The following is a 19,709-nucleotide window of genomic DNA, read 5'->3' on the forward strand; positions in this document are numbered from 1 at the left end:
GCTCAGTCAGCTCGAGGGTGAAGTCTTACCAGGCACGGTGTTTGTAGGCCACCGTGGTACTTCAAGCACCTTTGACCAGCTGGGCTCGAAAGGTGGCCTTATTTCAGTATGCATTTCATACCCACCTCTGGACTTTGCTCACTGGTTTTGTAATTGCTGCAGCTGGTGTGGCTGTGGATTTTTAATGATAACCATGATGAGAGCAGAGTAACTGCTTAGAGGGGACTGGCTGGTGCAAGGTTAATCAGTTTTTGTTCTTAGGGTGCGACGAGTCTATTATACATCCATAGCATTGTCACGCGCTGTAAAGTTTTTGCCTGTATCAGTCAAAAGATTGATCTCCCTGTGTCTGTTTAAGACCATAAAAAAATTAAGTCACATCTGTAAATTTGAACTTGTGATAATGGGGAATTTTACTTATTTTCCATTTTTATAATTTCAAGCTAGTTTCTAAATAGCTCTGCAAAAGTGGAGAGTTAAAATGGAAACATGTTATCACCCTCTGAACCATCACATCACTTGTAGGCATCGCAACAGCTGCTCTTTGTCTGAGCTCTTCTTCCAAGTAAATGTAATAACCTTTCTCATTCTTGGAGGCCATATACCTGCCTTTAGCACAAATTAAGTGCTTCTCTTCTGAAGAGAGAGGAAGAAAAACCGGAGGAGAAAAGAAAAGCCTTTGTGGTGGATTTGCCTGGAATCTCCAGAATCAATTATTCTCTTACTGCTATTTTTTAATTCTCATTCAGTTTAGTAATGCTAGTCTTGATTCCTCACTGTGTGTTTACCCTCATCCTCCTACAGATCCAACCTGTACGCCTCATAATCCCTCATATAAATTCTGGTCTGTCTTTCTCTCCAGGACTGCTTTGTTTTGCTGCTCTCTCCACTTAGAATATGGTTGAAAGCTTTTGGCTCTCATCATTCTTTCCATTCCTTTTGAGCTTTTTTAAAGAAATGAGAATGTCTCATGGTAGTCTTAAGCCTGTGCTGTTTTGCAGTCTTCAATAACGGGAGGCGGAAAATTGGTGTAGTGACATTATGTGTAGTGATACTGTTGGTGGTATTCATCTTTTTAATGAATTACAACAAAGAAATAGCCCAAGTGGAATCTGTCTTTCAGATTTGATGAGCTGCTTCACTTTGTTGGCTTGTGACAGGCAGAAGCACCAGCACTGTGCATCGCTTTTTTTAGGCCCAGTACTCTGGTGTACACTGCTGAAGGATGCAAACTAGTCTGTCTTCCACAACCCATAGCTGCGGCCAGCTGACGCCGCGGGTAGTGCTGGCTAACAGGCATTCCGGATCAAGACGTAAAACGGGGCCCTCCCGCCTTTATCTCAATGTTATCATTCTTAGAGGTACCTGCCTGCCCTTGTGTTTGTGTATCGGAGACTGTGTTTCAGAGGTAGAGATATAATCAGGATCTGAAAACATAAGGGAAAACTTTTCTACATGCAGAGATGCTGTAATCATTTGTAGGCCACTCTCATACAAAGCACCACAAAAAAAAAAAAAAGAAAAGGAAATCATGTTTACAAGTGATTTGAGAATAACTGTCTTTTGAAAATAAGCCTCTAGGTCTATTAGGAAATTTTACATTCAGCATGCTGCCTGGCCATTATGTGCTACAAAGAAATTACTCTGATTGAGCAGCTCATTTTAACTCATAATGACTTTGAACCCGTTATTTTTCATTAATTTTTCTGGTTAAATAATGCTTTGAAGTAATTTTTCTGATTGGTATTTGTTTCAAGAGTGACTTTCTGTCTGAAGAAGTTGTATTCTTAGCTGGCACAAATTTGAAGCCAAACCTAGTCTTTGCCAGACTGACGTGTCCCCTTTCTGCGTCTTTCCTGTCACCTGGCCACGGCTGGACCTCCCATTACTTGTGTTGCTTCTCTCATTTTGTCCCTCCCTCATTTACACTTGCGCTGCCTTTTTCTTGCCCCCGGGTATTTGACCCAGCTGTCCTTAGAGCCAGCTGCTTCCTTTCTCTTCTCCTCCTGTTGTGGTATCGGACGCTTCTCTCCCCTATGCAGCGACACGGCTACTGATGGTTGTGGTGCCACTTCCATCGCAGGACTTTGTTCTTTGTGCCTCGCCAGTTGGAAATCTCACATAAATACCCGTCTTTTCCTCCTGCCTATGTCTCTTTTGATTTTTTTTTTTTCCTGTCAGTTACATGTTTTTTAATGCAATATTGTAATTGCTGCTTTAAATAAAGAACGTTTCAAATTACAGTTTGTGAAATAGCGTTTATAAAAGAAACTTGTATTATCAGTCCTGCTTAGCTACATGTACTCAATAATCATTCTTTCCTGGATGTTCTTCAGTGTGCCACCTCCACAGAGAAGGTCACTTTATATCTGGTGGCTTATTGTTTTTAAATAATATATCTGTGCATAAATTGCTGGGTGAAAGATTGCCATGGTATCTTTCACTTAGCTGCCGTTGCTGTTTCTCCCTCTGTCCTCCCCCGTCCCCCCCGTCCCCATCTGTGAGAGGTTGCATGGTCTGATGGAATTGCTGCAGGATGTCAGTCCAGAAATGTTAGTCCTTAGCTCTGCTCTTGCGTGCCTGTGATGCCAAAGGCATATCCTTAATCTTTCCAGATCTGTAAAGTAAATAACATAATTTATTACTTACCTTGCTTGAGCGTTAAGAGGATTTAAAGTACATATGAATATCACTCTAGGAGTGTATAGTACTACATATGAACACTTGCTGGTAAGTGGATGATTTTTCACTTTCTTAGCGTTTGGAGAAGGTTCTCCTCTTTAGTTATGACTGGCAAAAGTTTGAGTTTAGGCTGGTGGAATCACTTGCAAACCATCTCCCGGCTCAGAGTAGCTAAACATGTCATCTCTTCCTTGTGGACAGAAACACTTTCAGCTCAAGAAATCTTCTGAAAGATTTAACTCTGGAATACAAATGGCATCCCTCTATACTGAAATTAATTTTGGATTTCAAAATTCTTTTCCTTAAGTTATCAACCACTGCAGGGCCAGCTTTAACTGTGATCTGAAGCAAGGAGGAATTTAAAAGGTTGAAAGCCGCAAGGAGTTGGCACAATATGAAACCATGCTTCCAGTAGCCGCACCTTGCTGAACTAGACCGGGATTTAGGTATCTGTGAATCCACAGCAGGACAGCCGGATTAGAGCTTGGGTGCCTGTGAGGGTGTTACTGAAAAAACACGAGTGCTTGATGATCCACAAACCTGACCTCTCGTGGGCTGATAAGGCAGGTGGCTCTGGGAAAGAACCCATTTGCCCCTGCTCTGCTCTCTTTGCATCTCTGCAGCATCACCAGAAGAGTATCTCCCATGGATGTGCTGCATGTAATGTGTTCTGTCTCACCACAAGATGCTGGATCTCTGGGAATCTCGAAGGGGGTTGAAAAAGCAAAGTAAATTAGGTTGGTGGGAAAGGACTAAAGTCTTGAAATAGCTGTGAATGTAAAATGGAGTGCCTGGTGAATGCCGATGCCTATGAAAGTCAGATTCATGCCACTGGTCAAGCTTCTGGGAAAGTGCATTTTGTACAGTACGTAAATGTATATCTCTGAAAGTAGCAGCCTGGTCTAGTAGATAACGCACAGTTAGGGAGTCAAGGGACCTACAGTCTTCGCTTCTCTGGCACTGTCTTCTATCATTTGCCTTCCTTATTAAGAAAGTAAGCTTAGGGCAGAAAATTGTCCTACTTCATGTTAGTACAGTGTAATGGGGTCCTGGCCTTAGCGGGGGCTCTGGGTGCCACTGAAATACACACAGTAATAACAGTGGTGACCTGTTCCATATCCTATTATACCAGTATCCAGCTTCAGTTACAAGGAACAATTTATTCCAGGAAATGTGGTTGAAGTAACCACTAGAAAATATGGTTATATTTTATTTTCTTTCCCTTTTAATGTCAGCAGTATATAAACATTGTTTTTCAGGAAGATAAAGGGTGGCCCCTCAAGAGCAGTAGTGCAGAGCTTTCCAAGTGTATTTAAAGGCATTTGTATGAAACGGCCATCTGAGCAGTTTTTATGGGCTTCTGTGCTCAGAGGATTTCAGATCTGCCTGCATGCCGGTAAAGGAGAGAAAGCAAAACTAATTCTAAAAAAGCGTTACTCTCAGAAGCAGCAGAAGTCACCTTCTGCAAGTACAGTGACAGCTCACAGACCTCCTCCTGCCGGAACAGAAACATTCCGCTTACCCGGAGCTCGTGCTGGTGCAGGTGGGAGTACACGCGAGCGTAGTAGATTTAGGCATCTACAAGGAAAATATGCCAGAATGGCAGGAAAACAAGGGACTTCTGCAGTAATGTTTCAGTGCAAAGCTTTAAGAATCGGAGACCCAGGAATTTACTGGCACTGTCATATTATCAATTCCTAGGCGCTGTTAGCTGAGACAACTTACAAATGGTTGGACTACTGGCCTAAAGGAATTGCTGGCCTTTGCCAAGATGGATGGAAAGAGTTACACAGAAGATTCAAGTGAATTAGTCACCGCAGTGTGTAGGTGTCGGGATGGATAATAAGCCTTTATTCTCTTTCTAGAGCTGCAGTAGTCTACAATGGGGCGAGAAATATCAAATAAAAATACACTAACCACACATTGCCTGTAGTAACAAGTAACAGCCTGGCAAAATCAAACCCATCTAGTGGATTAGAGGGTAGAGTTGACAGCATAGTCTTAATTTTTTTTAATGTGGCTTACAATTCAGGAGGGTATTCAAGTGGTACAAAAACAGAGCGGGTCTGACTGTGCTGTTTGTGGTAGAAAACCACTCTCCAACACCTATTATTTAGGGTCACAGGTGTAACTCCAACTCAAGTGAAGGATAATTTGGAGTACTTCTGAGTTTCACTTCAAAGGAATAGAGTTTTAGCAATTTTCAGGGAAAAATTGTACCTTTATCGTTTACTTTGTTGTGTGATGGTGTCGGGATTGCCTGTATGATGGCATATAGCTCACCTCTTGGGCAGATTTGATCCAAGATTGTAAGAGATGATGTCAAATAAAGATGGTAATACGCAACTGATACATTATTTTATTTTCACGCTCAGGAGTCCCATTAATGCATTTCAGACACGTGCACACAGAAGTTACCAGTGAACGCTTAACTGAATGGGAAAATAGGTGGACGCAGCAGAGCAGTGGAGTTGTCAGGGACAAAAAGCTGAAAATTACATGTGTGTTTCAAACAGCCAGCATTTTTGCTTGGTAAATATTGTGTTTTGCTGTGGCAAACTAGATTAACAGCTTAGCTGTAGGAAAAGTGAAATCATACTTTTATCACTGCATGTGGTGAGTTTTCTTGTTTTGCATTCGTCGTGTCATTGTTCTATACATACTCTTCAAGATATGAGGAGAGGAGAATACAACACGCTATTCGAGATCAGTTCCTCGTCCCTGGAAGTCCAGCAGCTAAGGCCCTATTCAGAACATATCAGAAAGCCCTATATTCAGTTATATGATTTGATCATGGTAAGCATTGGGACTCATCCTTTCAGGCAGAGATCTTTTAAAGCATATGCAGTTTAACGTGTGGCAAACGGGCAAAAGAATAACCCAGTGAGGCTTTCTACTGTCTCACCAACATATGGACTCGATTGAATATTATCTCCCCAAGCAACTGACTTAATGAACAGAAGTGATTCAGCTTTTCCTAAAGGTCAGCAACACAGAGTTGTTAAAAGAGCAAAACATTATGGTCTTCTGATGACAGCACTCTGTTTTCACCTTTGATTCCCTTTTCCTACTGTGTTGAAGCTGTAGAGGAAGACTTGGCTGACTCCAACAGCAATGGTGAAGCCCAAGATAAGATTGTGATCTCATGTAACATGAATTCATTTAACTTCATCAGATGCAGTAGTGATATTTTTAGGAGGAGTTAAGTATATCAGGATTATAGTAAAGATAGGCTCATTTAGTCTTTAGAGTAGCCACGACTCAAATCTTGTGAGGCTTTCTAAATCAAGCTCAGTGGTTTAAGCTGTATCTGGAAAAATTCTGTGCAGCAAGTAGTGAAGCCAGCAGAGCTAAGGGAAGCACTGTACAAGTAGTCCCAGCAACAGGGGTAGCATTCTGCAAGGTCCTCAGGTATTGCAGAGGCAAAAGACTCTGGAAGTCAGAAAATGACAAGGAAGTAACGGAAGAAATGCTGTGCAAATAATGTTCCTAAATATGTTTTATTTTTAGGTGTGTAGGCTTCACTCTTAAAAAAAACCCAAAAATTTCAAACAGAAATCATGTTGTCTTGCCTGGGCCACAGAAGAACTCATGCATGGAATACATTAGATGATGTAGAGGGTGCTCTGTGCGTTGGATTAATGCTTGTTACATACATAATTGTAACTGTATGCTTACAAAAGCCAGGCCTCCAGTATAGTGAGAAATACAAATGTGTTCTGATTTTAGAAGAAAAAAGTTTCTGCAAATAGTATTATGGGATATGTTACTGCAAACTTTTACATTCATTATTTCGATGAGTAAGGATTGCACCTCCGCTTAAGCTATTTGAGATGAAAATTATAACTGCTATTAATTCTCCTGCTTCTGGGTGTATGCTGAGTGCTTCAGAAGAGTAAATTCCCCATTACAGTATAATATGGTAAAATATTAGAGCCGGTTGCATTACGCTGGGATTTTACACCCTATTGCTGCTCTAAATTATGTCATTAGCCCCTATTAAAGTGAGATTTGGTTAGATGGACAATTGTCTGTCACAATTTGATTACAAATATGTTGTTAGGCTTTCAAATGAATATTTAAAGTGGATCATTGGACGATTTTTCTACAAATACACTTTTGTCTCCTCCTTCCTCTTCCTCCATCTTTTAAGGAGCTTCCACCCAGAATTCCAATGCAGTGGAACCAGAAAAACAAGTTGACAGCACGGTGAAAATGGCCGGAGTTATAGCTGGTCTTCTGATGTTTGTTATTATCCTCTTGGGAGCAATGCTTACCATCAAGAGAAGGTAAGTTTCTGCTTTGCTTCCATCTTGGGCCTGCTGCCTAGGGCGTTGTTACTTGAAAAAGAATACATTTGGTAGAGATAAAACAATCCATTTGTGTTCCAGGGGCAGCAGTTAATACTTATTTATGTAACGCTACCACTAAGAAGTTGTAGTCCCAGGAGAGATGCCTGTTCTGGCAGATACTATATGAGCAACAAAAGAATGGTTGTTACTGCAAAGAGTTAATGATAATTAATTGATAATTAATGAGAAGGGATAGCACATGAAAATGCATGGAGAAGCACAAAGTGATAATGAGGCAATGGAAGTGGGCATGTGAGCCTGTGCACGCAGTACAACAGTGGTCTAACGGAAGACAAGAATTCTTTCTTAACAGTTGAGAAAAATAATGTGATCAAGGGTCTTGTTCCCAACTGAGTCTTGATGAGACGTATTTTCACACAGCAATTTCTTTGTAACCAGTGCTCGGCTGGAATATTACATCTTGCTGAGGGTTAGAATCTTTCCAAGAGTTAGCTTTAGTTTACAGGGGAATGAAACTTGGAAAAAGCATGTATGGTAATGAAATTTGTTCAAACAGTTCATTTTGTGTGATTTTCTTTGGACCATTTGCACTTACACTTTGAAGTAGACCATTGTAGTTGCTACTATTTGAAGAGCTCCACGTTTACAGTGTAATATACTGATTCAGAAAACCACTTAGGCAAGAGATTTTCTTGAGAAAGGGATGTATATTGTATATATTTTTACCAGTCACATTTCTGAAGTGAACCCTACTTTTCAACAGTAATTTGATTCTGAATGAAACAGGAGCTAGGGAGCCTGGCAGCCCCTTGTCTAGGGTACAGGTAATATTACATGTGAGAGCCTTGATGATTTTACTTGCTCTGTTGCAGGGAGTGCAGCTTTCCAAGCAAAGCTCTGCTCCTTTGAGATCTCTTATCTCTATGACAAACAGTCACACATTTCCTGAAAAGAAGAGCAGCAGTTAAATCTACATATGGTCTCCTCTATCTTAATCCAGAGCACATATGCAAATGGAGTAACTCTATGGTACAGATGCTGGAGTGCAGGGCTGCTGTTCAGAAGGACCTTGAGAGGCTGGAGAAATGGGCTGATGGGAACCTCATGAAGTTTAGCAAAGGCAAGGTCCTGCATCTGGGATGGAGTAACCCCATGCAACAGTACAGGCAGGTTTGCAGAGAAGGACCTGGAGGTCTTGGTGGACAAGTCAAACTCAAGTCAGCAATGTGGCTTTGCAGCAAAGAAGGTCAACTGCGTCCTGGGCAGTGTTAGCAAGGGGGTAGCCAGCAGGTTGAGGCAAGTGATTATTCCCTTCTGTTTGCCATTGGTGAGATTGCTCTGGGCATACTGTGTCCACTTTGGGGATCCTCAGTACGAGAAAGGCACTGATATATTAGAGCAAGTCCAGAGGAAGGTTACCAAAATGGTTCAGAGGTGGAGAATCTCCATCCTTGGAGAAATTAAAAACTTGACTTGGACAAGGCCCTGGGGGACTTGCTGCCAGTGAAACTGGTTTAAGCAGGAGGTTGGACTAGATGTCCTTTGAGTAGTCTTTCCAAATGATCTCATGCTGCAAAACCAATCACATATGTACTGACTACTGCGAATTCCTGTTGAATTAATTGAAGCTGTGGGCAATCTAGACATTTAATGCAATTTTTGTTGTGTGCAAAGATTTCAGGTTTTGTGGACAAATGTTTTGTAGTCACATCTGCTGCACTTCCGTTCGATGTTAAGCCCAAACAGTACAGGTGTCGCCGATTCCAGTCTCCCAGGAGCTTTTCAGTTCATAAGCAGAAAAAAAATCGGATGTCTCCAATGAAAAGCAGAAAAAGAGTTTCAGGAAAAATTAAGCTGGGTTTCTGGTTTGTTTAATGCCCAGCCCTCATCCATTCCTATTGCCTTCCTAAATACTCTTTAAGAAAAGCTTTTATTTTCAGCTTGAAAGGTAAAACTTGTAAGGAAAACTGTCAGAGTAATGAGACATCTGAATATCCTCGTGTATTTCACAAGCTATTAAACGTTGATAGCGTTTCTGTCCCATAATGTATTATTATTATTATTATAAATCATGTATAGTGCTGGGCAGAAAACAAACAATGATTTTTCATGATGACCAGGAATTCCTTATTTGAGGACAGTTTTTCTGTGGTGTAGCCTGCCAAGAACTAAGTCAGAGAGGTAAGGATACTCTTATGAGGCAATATACTTTAAATACTAAGGAGGAGACAATACTTCTAATCTCTGTGTATTTTCTCGAATTGTCAGATTTCACATCAAACTCATATTCCTAAACAGGCTACCACATCTTTCATGTAAATGTGGCACTCTTGCCGTTGAACACTGTGATTGCTACCAATCTATTTTTTACATAAATTTGAAAACAGTTAGGAAATATCTCAGAGGTAATTACTTATGGGCAAGTATTTTTTTTCTCCAAACGCTGTGGAAGAAAACTTCATCATTCTCATTCTGATAAATCTGTCGATGTGGACATGTCTTGATACATATCAATGATTCAACATCTTTGCTTAATCTTCTGTCTTCCAATGGAAGGTGGAAAACCAGCAAAAGGCCAGGTTATCAATATGCAGGGATCCTTCAAAGAAAAAGTAAAAATTTATGGCTGATTTAGATTATCAGATTTTTTGTGGTTTTGGTTTTTTTTTTTTATAAATGGATTCTACATATTTTGTGCATAATATAACAAACTTTTATTAGAGGTCAGGAGGAAACTTAGAGACTGTATTATATAGTTTAGTTAGCAGGTCTATAAAATCTCTGGATTTTAGCTTTAATTTTTTTCTGATGCATGTTTAACTCAGATAAGTAAATGATGGGGAGATCTATCAAGATCCAGCTTTTTCCAACATTTGCTTCTTAGGGTGTTTTGGCTGTCATGACTGGAGCAATATCAGTTGAGATCTCATAGACAGAGAAACACAGACAAATGCAGAATCAAAAATCCTCATAATGCAGAGCAAGTTCTAGAGGCTGGAGTCTGAGGATCCAGTTGCTCGATATAAAATTTCCCAAGCTAGCGCTGACCTGAGCTGGCCCCCTAACGCAGTGCACGTGTTCTTCTGTGGAACTAGCCTGGTCCCAAAAGCAGCGATGTTTAGTGAACTTGGGTGTGATGTCCCATGGACAGAACTTTGCTGTATCTTACTTTGCCATAGGCTGTTAACCTGGGCACCTTTCTTCAAAATTAAAATTAGAAAAGAGGAGAGTGGGAGTATTAGAAATATAAATTCTGCCCCTTTTCTTTCTAGAGCTGGAAAATTACATTTTCCTCTGTGTCGTTTCCCTCCCCACCCCGCAGAGCCAACAGGCAAAATCACTGCAGTCTGTATCTCTTTGCCTGTTTGCTGTCATTTGCAAGGTTACCCACTGGAATACACGCTATTATAAGAAATAAACCGGCTCATCGACTTTAAAATCTTTTCCCATTTAGAAGCTGTAACAGTGCAGAAAGAGGTTTTGGAGGCTTGCTCTCTCGGGGTGTGCGTAGCACACCTCCAAATAGCACACAAACCTGCTGGTGGCATTGCGTCTGGGTCGCCCTTGAACGGGCACCACCGGTCACGCCCAGTTGAGGCTTGGAGCGGGATATGGGCAAGTGTTCCCTGAAGATGAACTTAAGCCTGCCAGGCTCATTTCGTTTGTAAACTAATGAGGATTGGGACCAGCTTTTATAAAAGGAGAGGCCGCTTTGGACCACAGATTGATTTGAACTTCTGGAGGAGCACAGCTGAAAACTCGCTCTTGTCTGAGAGAACGGTTTAACAACAAAGTTCTCTTTTCTGTTTTACAAACAGAGATATTAGGCGCTTAAGCTCTTGCATTCGATTTTTGCATTAACCTTACTTTAAAAAGAGTTCCCCTTTTCGGTTCGCTAAGGCCAGTGCCTCAGTGTACAAGACGGTGTAGTCTTGCAAGGCAACAATGCAGAAAAATAATTTAATTAGCTAAATGTGAGGCATTTTCTTCAAATGGAGCTGGAAAATATCACAGTGACATTTGTTCATGGTCCAGGGCATCATCGTTCATTGGTAATAGGCACAGTAGTGGATTTCCTGAATGAAGCATTTTCTTAACCAGTGCAAAGAGCAGAGGAAGGAGAGAGAAGAGAAGAGAAGAGAAGAGAAGAGAAGAGAAGAGAAGAGAAGAGAAGAGAAGAGAAGAGAAGAGAAGAGAAGAGAAGAGAAGAGAAGAGAAGAGAAGAGAAGAGAAGAGATGGACGCACTAAGAGAAGGCAGGCATTGGTCTGAGATTAGGATTAGCAGATCCTCAGAAGCTGCTTTTTGTTTCTGTGAGGCGCACCAAATCAGCATACTTTTTTGAACCTTTCATATGCAAGGCATGAGCAAGTGTTGCCCAGTTGCTCATAGTTTCAGTAGACCATATTGCAAAAACTCCAGCAACTCGCAAATTTTGGGGGGCTGCCAGTGTTTTATAGGGTTTAGTCAGATATGTGAGGCTAAATTAAGCCAGGCAGAATGTTTATGCAGTGGAAAATTTGGGTTTGACTTTACGTTTGTTATCTAAAAGTTTTAGTTGAACCCTGGGGTTGCCTAAAGTCTGCTAAAGTTTCTGTATTTGTGTATCTGTGTAAGAATTGTGTGCATGTGTGTGTATAAATTTCTGTTTTAAATATGACTGTCTTACAGTATCTAAAATGAAAACCATTAACAAAATTTGTTTTCTTGGGTTTGGGAACCCACCCACTAGGTAGATGATTGATTCACATGTTTGCAGCTCCAGTATCATCATAGGTATATTGATGCACAAATTACTGCAACTTGAGTTAGCCTGTTAATTTACAGTTGGTGATCAGTGCCCACATGGGTGCAATTGCCCAAGGTACTAGATACGTACCTTGAAATACCTCATTTTTATTGTATCAAAACTTTGCTGATTCTCTAAGGAACTTGTTTGTTTGTCCTTACTATTAGTTAAATATTTTTGTATAATAGAGAATACAGGACTGGTTAGTAAAAACAAGCTGAAACAAGGAAAACAAGACATTTGTAAACTTCTTTTCTGGAGAAAACACCCTTTGACTTTGCCTCCCAAAAGTATTAGATTTTGGTCAGTTCTGATCTCGTCTGGACAGTTTTAACTCTGGTGTAATTGTGGCTTGCATTTCCCCGGAGTGAAGAATGTGACGCTTTTCAGGCTTGTGCGTTTGAGTGGACAAAGCCTCTACTGACCCCTTTAAGGATAAGACTGAATAAATAGGATCAGACAGCCTGTCATGGGTGCACTGTAAATAAGTTCTTTAAACTGCTGGTGGTAGCAAAAAAGGAGATTTGGGGCTATGTAGGGTCTAGGATTAGTTCCTTCTATGAAAATTCAGCTCCTTATTCTGGATTAGGATTTAGGTTGTTACCTTAAACTAATTAAATAAAACCCAAAAGCCTCTTGAGCAGAACACACCCAAGCCATAGGATAGAATTACCATAGGGATATTTGCACATTCAGTGACATGTGTCCCTTCTGTGTCGGTACTTAAGGTGGATGACAGGCAGGGTTTTCTAGGGTCGGGCCATGTTCTTAGTGATCCGTAACTCTGATCAATTTTAGCAGTTAGTTTTGAAAGATTCCTTAGGAAGTCCTTATTTTAGGTTGCATATTTTGGGAGAATTTGAGCCACAATGGCCTGTCCGCTTCCAAAATATAATCCTCTTTTTGTTTGTCTTCCTTTATTTTCTATCCTTACGGAATTAATCTTTCTGAGCTTTCCTCTGTAGCCTTGATGGATACGCAACTTTTTAATGAGAACTAAGAGTCTCGTGTGATCACATATGTCCGCTGGCTGAGACGTGAGAAAAGCAGAAAGTACAGCAAGATGTCCAACAGAACCGTTACAGCCGATAGTGCTGCGTGAAACCTGGCACTGGCCTAGCAGAGGGGTTTAATTAATGGAATAATTTTGGGGATGTAGGGGGTTCAGCTGTGCGGGCTCTCATTTTCCACATCCTGGTGATTTTTCCCTTTGTTTAGAGGTTCAGAGGAACTTGAAATTTCACAGAGAAGCTCAGTGGCAATCACTGCACCTTAACTGGTGCATTGCTATCGCACGTAGAATTTCCAGCTTTCAGGAGATTACAGCATTGTGTTATAAATATATTCAGGTGTACCTTGGAATCAGTGTCATTCAGATAACTTAGCATGTATCGGGAATCTGGCCAGAATCTCAGGTTTATAGCAAGGGCCACCACCAGACAAAACATGTCATTGCAGAGTAATCCTCTTGAATGCCGGTAAGGCACTGTCCTTTACCCAGTGTGTGCACAGCAAAGGGGACGATAGTGCGTGGAGTGACTGCGCTGCGTCTGGTTTCCACGTGTGCTTGTGAAGGTTGTGTTCAGAGCAACCGTAAAAGTGAACACTTGAACCCTGCATTTATGCTTGTAAGCGCTTCCTAGTATTTGTAGCGTCTTCAAGGATGGGATTTTAAAGTTGTGCAATAGGTTGAAGTTTGTGTTTCATTGTTTTTCCCTGTCTTGACCATGGCTGCTGCTTTTGAAGCTCCCTTGTGCTTTGCTGTTAATCTGTAATAACAAGTGCTAGATCTGTTGTGAAACAGCCTTTTCAGAGAAGCCCTTTTCCAGTTATAAAAGGGAAGACATCACCTCTTAAGTTATAACTGATTGCCAAGGCTTGTTTTGTGGCCCTGCTCAAAAACATATCAAATGTGTATTGTTGTGTAACTGTAATAGAAAATGCTTAATCACACTGACGCAGAAAGCTAACGCATAACCCCGGTGATCATCTATAAATATGTAGTGATGCTTGAATTGTTAATGAACTATTTGCATTTTAGAGTTTGAAGAAGCTTGATTTATCATTACACAATTTGTTCGTTGTCTAAATATTCCAAAATCGTGCTGTTCTTACATTGTCACTTTCCTATTTATTGTTATTTATATTAATAGCTGTTACATATTTCTTTCCATTCCAAAAATCTCAAAGCACTTTACAGCCAAAGGTAAGTCTCATTACCTGTGTTACTGACATGGCAAAGTTAAGGAAGAAAGAGGTGAGGGGATTTATTCATGGTGACACAAGTCAATAGCAGAAGTGGAAACATAACCTATGTTTCCTGTCTCCAGTTCAGTATCCATTCCTCACCGCTCCTGAAAAAAGTGTAAGAGAATAGTAGCTCAGTACAAGAGGCAGCACAAATGCTTTGTGTATTGAAAAAATTCCTAGAGTTCATATAAATCTAATTATGTGTTTTTCTTTTTTTCTCCTTTTGGATATTTTGTTCACCTGACTGGCCATCGTCGATATTTAGAAGAAATGCATATTCCTACTCCTATTACTTGTAAGTACTTGGCTAGGGATGACGTTTCTTGAGCGTGCTCACCCTGTGGTAATTTTGTGCTTTGTTTTATTCTTCTCTTTTACCACTTTTTTTTTTTTTTTTTACCATTCCATTTGTCCTTGTCTTTCCAGCAGCTTCTGTTTTATTTTCTCACTTTCACACTGTTAATGCTTTCCCTGTTTCACCGTTGCACCTATACTGTGCCTGCAGACACATAAATGTCCACAGATATGTCAGTTATGGTTTATAGTTCTTCAAATACTAATGGACAAATACAGAGTGTCCCAACTGCACCTTTTTTAATTGCCCATTGTATTTAGCCAGACCGCAGGGAAATTCACACCTGAAAGTTATTGTTGGGAATTTCTCAGCCATGCGTATAAGCTTTTTAAAATTGTAAGGTTTCTGACAACTAGGACTTGACGTTATCTCAACAAACATCCCTGTTCCTGGAGCTGCCAGTGTCAGTTTAGACTGTCGGATGCTGAAGTGGTTCAGATATTCAGATCTAAATCACCTGTCCATCCTAATGACAATGCTGCATAATTAAGGCAGTTGTTAAGGCATGTGAAAATGCTTCACACATCAGTAGCTCCAGAGCCATCTGTTGTCTGAAGGTTGAGGGGCTGGGAAGTAATCAGGGCTAGGCTGTTTCTGCTATGATAATAGTTGGCTGAGGATCAGGAGGAGGAGTTGGATCAATGATCTGAGGAGGGAGTCCTGGAGAATTGGGTTGGATGCCTTTGCTGCCACCAGAAGGTTGGGAGGGATGGAGAAGGCAACTGTTACTGCTGAGACAAACAGGTCTCCCCTCTCCGACCCTCAGACGCAGCAGCTGTATCGCTGACCTAAACCTTTCCCTCAAAAGCAGCAACCTGCCAGACTTTCCAGGGCTCTGGCGTAAACAAGATTGTCAAAAGGGCCACATCTGCTCTGCTAGCCCCTCCTAGTCTGCCACTCCTGGAAACCTCCTCCTTTGCCTGTTCATACAGTTCATCTTTGTCTCGATCTGGTGACTTTGTCCTGTGGACACATCTGCAAGGTGTTCAGCAGGTCAGCAAAATGAGTGCATTTATATTCTGCCCTTTTAGTGGAAGTTGTCGTCTTTTCCATATGAGTTGATTTACATCCAAAGAAGAAGGCAAAGGAGTTAAGTATGAGGATCCCTATGTACCACCCGTTGGAGTGATTTTGCTTCTCAATGACCTATCAGAAAATAATTGAAAGAAGAACCTTCCCCAACTTGCTAAATGTGTGAGGAGCCTAAAGACACCATAATGAGCCTTGACTTTGCCCAGTTGCATAATTGTAAATGCAGAGTAACTCCATTTCCTCTAGACTTCACACTGGTTCACCAAGAATGGAATTTGACCTTAAGTATTCAAATTGCAAGAGAAGTTTAACTAACTGTTAAGGTAGGGGACGGTTTTAATGTGTCAGTGCTACTAGCTAGTTGCATTTCTTGCTACAACCGAAAGGTTCTTCTGCACATTTCTCGTGAACATCAGGAAAGTGCCCCCTGCGCTGTTCTACCCTTTTTGTTTCCTTACGACCCATCAGCACCATTGCCTGAAAAATTCAGTCCCCCTTTTTCCATTATAACTTTGTCTTCTTCCAGCAGCCAGTATGCGGTCAGAATGTTCCCTGCTTTATTTTATTTTGAGATTTGTGTATTTAAAAACATGAATCAACTTCCGAGCCCTTTGTGACCCCGTTTTACAACTAAGCAGTCAGCTGAGGATTACTCTGCTACAGAGAAAGTAAGGGTATCATTAAGTGATCTCTTTGCTGTCTTGTAATGGCTTCTGTGGATCAATATACTAGAACTTTTTTCTCAGGGAACAGGAGAGTGGCTCAGGAAAAGTGAAGAGACAAACCTCTGGAGGTCACCCAAGCCTGAGGTTGCAATGGGCTTCAGCAGTAGCAGAAGCAAGTGCTTTAATAAGATGTAATAAGGCAGATGTATACCATGCAGCATATCACAATAGAGAAAAGCCAGAGGTATCATCAGGCAAGCTTATGTGTTCATAGCACCCCACTGAAGCACTCAATGGAGATTTGAGCTCAGGATGCAGAAATCACATAGCTATATCTCCCCAGTACTGCACCCAAGATTTTTTGCAGAGAGCTCGTTCTTAGCTCCGTGCTTATGGCGTCCCAGGTACCGCACCAAGCATGAGCTCTGCTAGCTGGAACATCCCTGTGGTAGAGGTAAGATGTACATAGTCATCACACAATAAATACTTCTATCATGAGGCTGTACGTGGCAGCATTTGTTTTCAGATTGACATTTGTCCCGTTCCCTGATCTAGCAAAACCCAAGCTCTTATTTTTCTTTTTTTTTCCCCCCTGAACACAGTCAAGATACAAGGGATGTTCCAGTAGTGAGGAAAGAAAGCAGGAGAATCCATGAAGGAGCATATGATGAAGGTTTATTGAATTTAGTGTTTCAAGTTTCACATGAAATAGGATGTTTCATTATGATTGCAGATGAAAATCTTCAGTTGCTAAGGACTGTGTAATTCTTAGCCAAAGCTGATAGAAATTGCTACAGCCTCTTAGGAGCAGAGAGATTTGATTTAAGTTTATTTGAAATGTTGTGAAAATAAAAGCAGCAATATGTATATGTATATATTTTTTACATAGAATTGGTTTCCATGCTATGACCTCATGAATGTTTTAGTCCTGAAGCAAAATTCAGTTGAATGAGTTACCAGTATTGAAAAGCAGGTTTTCAAATAGATCTGCTGGCAGACCTTTAAATATGACCATATGGACTACATCGCTTTATTTTTAGTTTCAGTTTCTGGACTTCAAAGTTGTGCTTCTTGGGGTAGTTCTCATCTGCCTTTAGATAATTCCTCTCAACCCTTTTTCAGTGGCTATACTGGCATTTCTTCTTGCTAGGCACCAAAATCTCCAATCCTAACTCTTCTAAACAGTTCTTAATGATAAGTCTATTAAAGTAATGGAGACATATATCACGAGTGACTGATTTTTGCAGAGACGGGCCATAAGTGTTGTGGAAGTCTCTAGGCTGGCGTTCTGCCTTCAGCCTGTCCTGTGTTCTGCTGCAATCCAGGACTTTAAAACCTGATTCTGTAAGATGGTTGAGTACCTGCAGCTTCAGTGAAACCAGGCAAAAATATTCATTTATAAAAGCAGCTATTTTAGCTATTTTGTGCATATTTTGTGCGTACCCGGTAAATAGTTGTGGGATTTTTGTATAGCGACACTTCATTAAAAAACAATGTATAGGAAGGGATATTATTGTGGCTGAAAGAGAAGGCCATAAAGATCTTTAACATACTTTAAGTGGAAATACAAACCCAGGAGGCCTCTATTCCTAACTTGCTAAGTCATCGTGCAGGACTGTCGTCATTTTGTGTACTCCAGTTAACCCGTCAGTAACAGTCAGCAGTCAGTTGCTTACGGTTTGAGATCCTTGGACAGAGCTTGGTTTTGTGATGGGAAGCGAGGGGTGCGGAATTAGGAGTTCCTGTGCTGGCGCGCTCGTTGCGTCACTGTCGCCAGGTGATGCGTGAACCTTTTTGGAGGAGTTACTCTGTATTTACACCAATGCAAATGTTGTCTGGGGTTTGTACAGAATTGCTAGCTCTGTCACATTGCACTTAAGCGTAAGATACGATGTGCAATGTGAGATAGCAACCCATCCACGTCTGAAAATTTTTGTTTCTTTTCCTAGCTGAAGCTGTAAAACACAGGCAGCAACTCACCTGGTTTAAAGGAGGTTTTGCATTTAAGGACAGACACCTCTTTTGCAACAGTATTTTCAACTGCAGCAACCCATACCGAGGCTTTATTAGTTCCTCACCGGGAAAAGGAAAGGAAATGTTTTCTGTGTGTGGGTTGGGGTTTTTTGTTTTGCTTTGCTTTGTTTTGTTTCTTTCTCCTGGGTAATGGTTGCAGAATAAAATTTAATCAGGAGTGATATCAGACCAGAGAAGTATTTCTGGAAATACATAGATTCATGTATGTGTTACAAGCACTCAGTTTAATGTTATTTAGAAGAAAAGGGCACTCAATACGCAGTATGTTGTTTTCCTTTTCCCCTGAACTGGCCAGAGTACTGAGGACACAATTGCAATGTAGGAAGCCCCTTCAGCTCTCATCGTAATTTCATACCAATTTTAATTGTGGTGATTTCAGCTAGGAGTTTCTTTTCATGGGAGAGGTTCTGTCAAAGGTATTAAGCTAAATTTATACTTGCATTTTCTGAAATAACAGTTTGTGCTGAATTTATTTCCACCGTCTGTGGGACATTTGAAAAGAAATAAAACATTATTTTATAGGCATACCTCTGTATAACCACATACATACATAAATATCTCCATATATTTCCATGGATGGTGGGATCTGCCTGCACAGGTCAGCTTGTTAAATCAGAATTTTAAGAAGAAACTGGTTTTCTCCTTAGATGCTGGAAAAACAGAATCATGAATCAGTGGTTAAGCCAGTCTAATGAAAGCAAATTAAAAAAAAAGTAATTACAATCCAGAAAGTAAATGAGATTTTATTTAGAACATGTCTGTGTGGTGATTGCAAGCCTAAACTTTGCAGAGGGCAGTGTTTGCTGGCTGTCTATACCAGCATATAGAAACTGTATGGCTCTTCTATGCACCTGTCTTGTCTAAAGTTTATATGGTTGTAAGTAAATGTCCTCTACAAATAGTGATTAATTTGATCAAGTAAAGCTTAGAGAGTGCAGCCCTACATTTTTCAAGACCCTGTGTTTGTATACACACAGTACAAACTATTCAGAGCATCTTTTGACTTACATCTGCGTTGCATCGCTTTCTCGTGTCGAGTTATGTTTCTGCGTAAGTAAGAGTGGTGCGGCTGGTCCTCGCTCCTCACGTCGCCTTGCTCCGGCAAATTCCCTCTGCTCCTGCAGTAACCTCCGCTGACTTTGGCTTCCCCAGGGCCGGCGCTGGAGAGGTGCAAGTAAAGCCGTCTCCCCACGTGCCTGTAAGTGGAGGATTTGCCCTTACGGCGGCTCTAAGAAGCAGTAAGCTGCCAAAGTGCTTGGGCCAGAGAATATTTCTCGGCTCTGCTGAGGTTACAGGCCGCACAAAGGGCGCACGTGGTGAACTGCAGTTTTGGGCAGGCCCGTGGGAGCACGGGGAGGAGATGGCCCACCTGGCAGGCTGCCAGAAGGCTCTACTGCTTTTAACTCTCCTTCCTCTTGCTCTCTCTTTAAAGACCTCTAGTGACCGAGGTCTCACAGCCTGCCTGCCCGGTCGGCTTGAGATGGGCAGTCTCTACTGCATGTAGTCTTCCCAAAGTTTAAAAAGAACTGCCCTGCCTGTAGCTTAGCCCCATTACTTTTTTCCCAGCCCCTGTAGACAGGGAGAACAGCT

General features: G+C 41.2%; 1 protein-coding gene across 1 annotated transcript in view; it reads left to right on the plus strand.

Moving 5' to 3' along the window:
- Nucleotides 1-19,709, plus strand: part of PTPRT (protein tyrosine phosphatase receptor type T) — a 342,262-nt gene that overhangs the window by 264,869 nt on the left and 57,684 nt on the right. Inside the window, exons 15-16 of the mRNA XM_075516941.1 lie at nt 6,836-6,971; nt 14,299-14,328. Coding sequence (XP_075373056.1) covers nt 6,836-6,971; nt 14,299-14,328 — 166 coding nt within the window. The remainder of the gene's footprint in view (nt 1-6,835; nt 6,972-14,298; nt 14,329-19,709) is intronic.

The sequence above is a fragment of the Mycteria americana genome, chromosome 14 (assembly GCF_035582795.1).
Source record: "Mycteria americana isolate JAX WOST 10 ecotype Jacksonville Zoo and Gardens chromosome 14, USCA_MyAme_1.0, whole genome shotgun sequence".
Taxonomy (NCBI): Eukaryota; Metazoa; Chordata; class Aves; order Ciconiiformes; family Ciconiidae; genus Mycteria; species Mycteria americana.